Source organism: Gorilla gorilla, chromosome 23 (genome assembly GCF_029281585.2).
Source record: "Gorilla gorilla gorilla isolate KB3781 chromosome 23, NHGRI_mGorGor1-v2.1_pri, whole genome shotgun sequence".
NCBI classification, from domain to species: Eukaryota; Metazoa; Chordata; class Mammalia; order Primates; family Hominidae; genus Gorilla; species Gorilla gorilla.
In genome coordinates this window covers 22,359,417-22,366,061 of record NC_086018.1, presented here as the reverse complement: position 1 = coordinate 22,366,061, position 6,645 = coordinate 22,359,417, and the positions used below count along the sequence as shown (strand labels likewise).

The 6,645-nt window shown below is 57.5% G+C and overlaps 1 protein-coding gene across 7 annotated transcripts; it reads left to right on the top strand.

Annotated features, from left to right (window-relative positions):
• The first annotated feature begins 89 nt into the window (after nt 1–89).
• Nucleotides 90–3,784, top strand: LOC134756364 (glutathione hydrolase light chain 2-like). 7 transcript variants are annotated; one of them, XM_055375271.2, is made up of 5 exons: nt 90–228; nt 2,198–2,407; nt 2,640–2,767; nt 2,869–3,176; nt 3,481–3,784. In XM_055375271.2, exons 2-5 carry the CDS (start codon nt 2,232–2,234, stop codon nt 3,625–3,627), a joined length of 759 nt encoding a protein of 252 aa, XP_055231246.1. In that variant the 5' UTR covers nt 90–228; nt 2,198–2,231; the 3' UTR covers nt 3,628–3,784. The 7 variants fall into 7 exon arrangements, with proteins under 7 accessions (XP_055231246.1, XP_055231247.1, XP_055231244.1 ...); XM_055375272.2 differs by having other exon boundaries at nt 119–228; nt 2,220–2,407; XM_055375269.2 differs by having other exon boundaries at nt 194–289.
• Nucleotides 3,785–6,645: the final 2,861 nt, after the last annotated feature.

Genomic DNA, 6,645 nt, shown 5'->3' with positions numbered 1-6,645 from the left:
GAGTGCCCAGGTAACCGCTCCTGGGAGCAGTGGGGAACCGTCGGTTGCTTGAACTCTCGAGAGCTGGGCTCTGAGCGTCCTCGTCCAGCCGCCAACTCGGCCAAAGGCTAAGCCAGCAGTTTCTTCTGTTGCCGGGCAACGCGCCTTTTAAACCTGAGGGAGCGGGCGCGTGAGCACATAATGGCGCCCGTGACAGAGCGAGCTTAACGGATTAATAAGCGCAGCCAGGTACCCGCGCCAGGCACTTGCTGGCAATGGCGGGAGGCGGACGTGGGGGGTCATGCAATAGGTACTGGAAGGAGAGAGGCGGGCACAAAGGTCGCGGGAGGAACAGGTGCCCACAATGGCTGCAGATCTGCCGGTGGATCACTGAAGATTCCTGCTCTCCTGCTGAGGTGGAGATTGCAGTGAGCTGAGATCGCACCATTGCACTCCAGCCTGGGCAACAAGTGCAAAACTCAGTCTCCAGATAAAAAAAAGAAAAAGAAAAAAAAGAGGCCGGGCGTGGTGGCTTATGCCTATAATCCTAGCACTTTGGGAGGTCGGGGCGGACGGATCACGAGATCAGGAGTTGGAGACCAGCCTGGCCAACATAGTGAAACCCCGTCTCTAGTAAAAATACAAATTTAGTCAGACATGGTGGCACGCGCCTGTAGTCCCAGCTACTCCGGCGGCTGAGACAGGAGAATCACTTGAACCCGGGGGCGGGCGGGGAAGGGATTGTGATGCGCCGAGATCGCGCCACTGCACTCCAGCCTGAGCAACAGAGCAAGACTCTTTTTTTTTTTTTTTTTTTTTTTGAGATGGAGTCTCCCTCTATCGCCCAGGCTGGATTCCAGTGGCCCGATCTCGGCTCACCGCAAGCTCCGCCTACCGGGTTCACGCCATTCTCCTGCCTCAGCCTCTGGAGTAGTTGGGACTACAGGCGCCCGCCACCACACCCGGCTAATTTTTTGTATTTTTAGTAGAGACGGGGTTTCACCGTGTTAGCCAGGATGATCTCCATCTCCTGACGTCGTGATCCCCCTCCCAAAGTGCTGGGATTACAGGCCTCGGCCTCCCAAAGTGCTGGGATTACAGGCGTGAGCCACCGCGCCCGGTGTTGAAACTCTCTTGAGGCATTTTCTTCGGCCTTCGGGTCCATCCTCTGTCTCCTCCTTGACCTCCTCATCTCCTCGCCACTGCCTTGGGGACCTTGGCCAGGCTCATGGCATCCAGCAGCCACTCAATGTCAATACCTCCATGTTCATCTCTCAGCCCGCCCTTGCCCGTGAACCCATGCTTATTTATTTATTTTTTTTATACGTTCACCCATGCTCTTCAGGTCTGATGAAGTATCCAAAATCAAGCTCGTGACCATCCCCAAACCTGCCCCTTCTGCAGGGTTTACCTCGCTAGTCGGCGCCATCCTTGATTCTTCTCTTTCTCCCACCCAGGCCATCATCTCTTGCCTGGTGGATACCCACAGCCTCCCCTTTGGGCTTTATCCTTATCCCCGTCATAGCTGCCAGAGGGACCCTGTGAAAACACTCCCCAGCCTGCTCATTCCTCTGCCCTAAGCCTGCATGGCACAGAGCAAAAGCCAGTTGTTATGGGACCTAGGAGGTCCTGTGGGATGGGCCCCAGCCTGCATCTTCATCCTCTTCTCCCCACCCCACTCCATTCACTCTCTGCCTATCGCTCACCAGCCTATACCACCTGCCTCAGGGCCTTTGCACTGACCATTTAGGCCACATTCCAGGCTCTTTTCACACGTTGCCTCCTCTGAGAAGCCCTCCCTGACCACTCTGCCCATACCTCATGCCTCTTGATTCCCCTTACCTGGCTTGTGGTTTCAGCACTTTCCCTGTGTGTGTTTGTTTTTCTTGGCATGAGGGCAGGACCTAAGTGTCTGTTCCCCGTTGATTCCCCAGTGCCAGGCATGCAGTGCAAACTCTAGAAATATTTTTTGCATGAAGGAATGAGTGATTGAATGCAGCAAGGGTCTGGAGGCTGAGGACCAGGCAGACAGACATTCAGAGTCGCTGGAACGCGACAGAGACAGGGAGCCAGACTGGCCATGCAAGGTCCTGGGCCTGCCCTTGGGTCCTGGGGAGCCACGGAAGGTTGTGGCTGCCAGAGGGTTGCGGTCAGAGTCACAGTCAAGGGCCTTCTGAGACCTGTGCCCCCTCCCCACCCTCCCTCCCCACCTCCTCAGGCCAGCTCTGGGGTCTCGGCAGGTGGTCCGCAACATGACCTCTGAGTTCTTCGCTGCCCAGCTCCGGGCCCAGATCTCTGACGACACCACTCACCCGATCTCCTACTACAAGCCCGAGTTCTACACGCCGGTTGATGGGGGCACTGCTCACCTGTCTGTCGTCGCAGAGGACGGCAGTGCTGTGTCCGCCACCAGCACCATCAACCTCTAGTAGGGGCTGCTGGGCCACCTGGGTGGGAAAGGGCCAGGGGCGGGTGGCCCAGGGACTGCCCACTTATCCAGTAAGGTGGCTCCATCACCTCTTTTCCTGGTGGGAAACTGAGGCCCAACCTTGGTAGCTTATCCTGGGCCTCTCAGTGAGTATGTTTGAGCCTCAGTGGGTGGATAGGGACCAGGCTGGGCCAGACAAGGTCGGGCACTGTCTGACCTGGCTGGGCGGTAGCTTTGGCTCCAAGGTCCGCTCCCCGGTCAGCGGGATCCTGTTCAATAATGAAATGGACGACTTCAGCTCTCCCAGCATCACCAACGAGTTTGGGGTACCCCCCTCACCTGCCAATTTCATCCAGCCAGGTATGGGGTGGAGGTCCGGGGGTGGGGGACTGGGGTGGAGAGGGGCGGGTGTCCTGGGCAGGCAGCTGACGGGCATCCCTGTCTTCTCCCATCGGCCGCAGGGAAGCAGCCGCTCTCGTCCATGTGCCCGACGATCATGGTGGGCCAGGACGGCCAGGTCCGGATGGTGGTGGGAGCTGCTGGGGGCACACAGATCACCACGGCCACTGCACTGGCATGTGTCACCCCTTTTCTCCCTGGCCGTGCCCACCCTGCACAGCCCCCAAGCCATGCTGATCACACTCCCATGCCCCAGGCCATCATCTACAACCTCTGGTTCGACTATGACGTGAAGCGGGCCGTGGAGGAGCCCCGGCTGCACAACCAGCTTCTGCCCAATGTCACGACAGTGGAGAGAAACATTGACCAGGTGGGCCGGGGGTTGGAGAAACTGAGTCACGGTGTGGGGCCCCAGGGCATCCTGGGCTGGAGGCCTGGATCATCACAGAGTGGACAATGGTTGGTGTCCTCTCTCTAGTGCCTGGGCCATCTGGAGCCCCTGTGCCATGAGGGCCAAGCCCCCTGCTCCAATGAGACCCAGCAGGCCCCAACCTGCTCTTCCTGATGACCTGGCCTGAAATGGCACCACCTGGGCTGAGGCCTGTGACCACACAGGTGTGGTTCAGGTGGCATCTGGAGCCCTGCTCAGGCTTCCCCTCTCCTCCCACCCCCAGGCAGTGACTGCAGCCCTGGAGACCCGGCACCATCACACCCAGATCGCGTCCACCTTCATCGCTGTGGTGCAAGCCATCGTCCACACGGCTGGTGGCTGGGCAGCTGCCTCGGACTCCAGGAAAGGCAGGGAACCTGCTGGCTACTGATTGCTCCAGGCGGACAAGGCTGACAAGCAATCCAGGGACAAAATACTCACCAGGACCAGGAAGAGGACTTTGGGGGACGGGCTTCTCCTGTGAGCAGCAGAGCAGCACAATAAATGAGGCCACTGTGCCAGGCTCCAGGTGGCCTCCCTGGCCTGTCTCCCCACTCTCTGGGCCTCAGTGTATTGTGTGTGAAATGGAGCCATCTGGCTGGGGAGGAACAGAGAGGTGGGATTCGGAGATCTTCACAATGCGGGCACTGGAACTAGCCTCAGCATCTTCAGCATGGGGAGAGCCAGGCACATGGCTGGGGGCCAGGGGAAGGTTCACACCAAGCTCTGCCCCTTCCCACCCTGATCCCTCGGACTTTGGGGCCAGGCCCTCCCTTACTGGGGCTGGGCAGTGACACTACCTAGGATCAGCCACCAGGGGGTGCCACGACCCTGGCACTTTCTTAGGCAGAGGGTGGCCAGCTGATGCTGGGAACCCGGGCGCCTTCTCAGACCCGTAGGCGTCCAGCTCACCCTGCCGATGACACTGGAGGTGAAGCTGAGGTCCGAGGAATGGGAACTGGGCAACAGGCTGGAGGAAAACATCTCGGTCAGAGCCACGCCCCTGGGGGGTTTCCAAGTTTAAGCCCAGAGTGAAACCCAAGCTTGTGATCCTCTCCAGAGGGAGGCCTGGTTCTCAGGGAACAGCAAACGGGAAGATGTCCCCAGATCCCAGGGATCAGGGCTTGGACCAGCCGGGGACGCAGCCCAGAGGGAGTGGGTCCGGAAGGAAACAGCTCGACACAGCAGCCTTCACCATCCGCAGCCCCTCCAGGCCTCCCTCAGGGCCTGCTCCCTCCTCTGTGCACAGTTCCAACACCTGGGGCAGGGTTCTGGGAAGGGCTGGTGGAGGTGGGCTGGTGGGAGGCGGTGACCACAGCCCAGCACCTGGATATCACCAGGGGCACTGGGGCCAGGGGCCAGGTGAGGCCAGGTCGGGGCTATCCTTCAGGATCCCCGAAGACCTGGTGATTCCAAAGGGCCCATAGACAAACAGGGTTTTCTGCCTGTGGAGTCAAGTCCCACTGGGTCTGAGCTCTGGAGGGCTGTGTCTCTGGGGCTCTGCAGGGGTGAGATGGAGGTGGGCTCAAATGGTGTACAAGTCACTCCTCAATCCTTATTTTATTTATTTAATTTTTTAAAAAAAATTTAAACCAATAGAGATGGGGTCTCACTATGTTGACCAGGCTGGTCTTAACTCCTGACTTCAAGCAGTCCCCCCATCTCAGTCTCCCAAAGTGCTAGGATTACAGGGGTGAGCCACTGCACCCGGCCTCAATCCTTATTTTGGCCTGAGAGGAAAGGCTGTGGCCCCATTTGCAGGGGAGAAGACTGAAGCTGGAGGGGCAGGCCTTGCTCTGGGTTGCACAGCAGCAAGAGAAGTGGGAGCTGGCCACGAGGCTTCCTGGACCCGACACGCTGGTGGGGTACACCCTGGTTCTCCAGGTCCCATGGGGCTCAGCCCAGGACTACCTCGGGGGGTGAGGGACTTAAATCCTCTCCTTCATTCTCATCGCCCCTTCCCCCATCATTTCCTGAGGAAGGACATTCAGGGACCTGAAGGAGCGGCCTGCCCCTCCACATCTGTGGGTGTTTCTCATCAGGTGGGACAAGAGACTGAGAAAAGAAAGAGACACAGAGACAAAGTATAGAGAAAGAAAAGTGGGCCCAGGGGACCTGCACTCAGCATATGGAGGACCCACGCTGGCACCAGTCTCTGAGTTCCCTAGTATTTATTGATCATTATCTCTACCATCTCAGAGAGGGGGATGTGGCAGGACAATAGGGTAATAGTGGGGAGAGGGTCAGCAGGAAAACACGTGAACAAATGTTTCTGTGTCATAAACAAGGTTAAGAAAAAGGTGCTGTGCTTTGATGTGCATATACATAAACATCTCAATGCATTAAAGAGCAGTATTGCCACCAGCATGTCCCACCTCCAGCCCTAAGGCAGTTTTCTCCTATCTCAGTAGATGGAATATACAATCAGGTTTTACACCGAGACATTCCTTTGCCCAGGGACGATCAGGAGAGAGATGCCTTCCTCTTATCTCAACTGCAAAGAGGCCTTCCTCTTTTACTAATCCTCCTCAGCACAGACCCTTTACGGGTGTCGGGCTGGGGGACGGTCACGTCTTTCCCTTCCCACGAGGCCATATTTCAGACTGTCACATGGGGAGAAACCTTGGACAATACCTGGCTTTCCTAGGCAGAGGTCCCTGCGGCCTTCTGCAGTGTTTTGTGTCCCTGCTTACTTGAGATTAGGGAGTGGTGATGACTCTTAACAAGCATGCTGCCTTCAAGCATTTGTTTAACAAAGCACATCCTGCACAGCCCTTAATCCATTAAACCTTGAGTCGACACAGTACATGTTTCTGTGAGCACAGGGTTGGGGCTAGGGTTACAGATTAACGGCATCTCAAGGCAAAAGAATTTTTCTTACTACACAACAAAATGGAGCCTCTTACGTCTACTTCTTTCTACATAGACACAGTAACAGTCTGATATCTCTTTCTTTTCCCCACAGGGACCTTCCTGGCTGTGCCTCGGGTCAGGACCAGAATGACACCCATTCATTTCCCTGGGCCTTTGCTCGGGTGGTCCCTGCACCCTGGCCTCTGCCTGACCAGGATGGTGGGGAGAGGAGGGGGGATGTCCCCCACACTGCTGTCTCCACTGTTCCTGCTGCCCAGGCCTCTGGGCTCCCAGGACTGCAGCGGGTCGGTGGGTGGGCTGGCCTGAGCCCGGGAATGCACTTCAGCTCCTGGTTGAGCAATGTCACTGAGGCTTGGGAGTCGGGTGGGGGCGGGAGGAGGCGTCCACAGGCCCCCCTACCGTGAGAGGCAGCCGTGGGAACAGCCTACCTCTAAACAATCACTGCAGCCCAGGCTGACCAGGGGCTCTGGCCGGACATAGGGGCCTGGCAGGCTGTGTGGCCTGTAAGGACACAGTCTGTCTCTGTGCCTCAGTT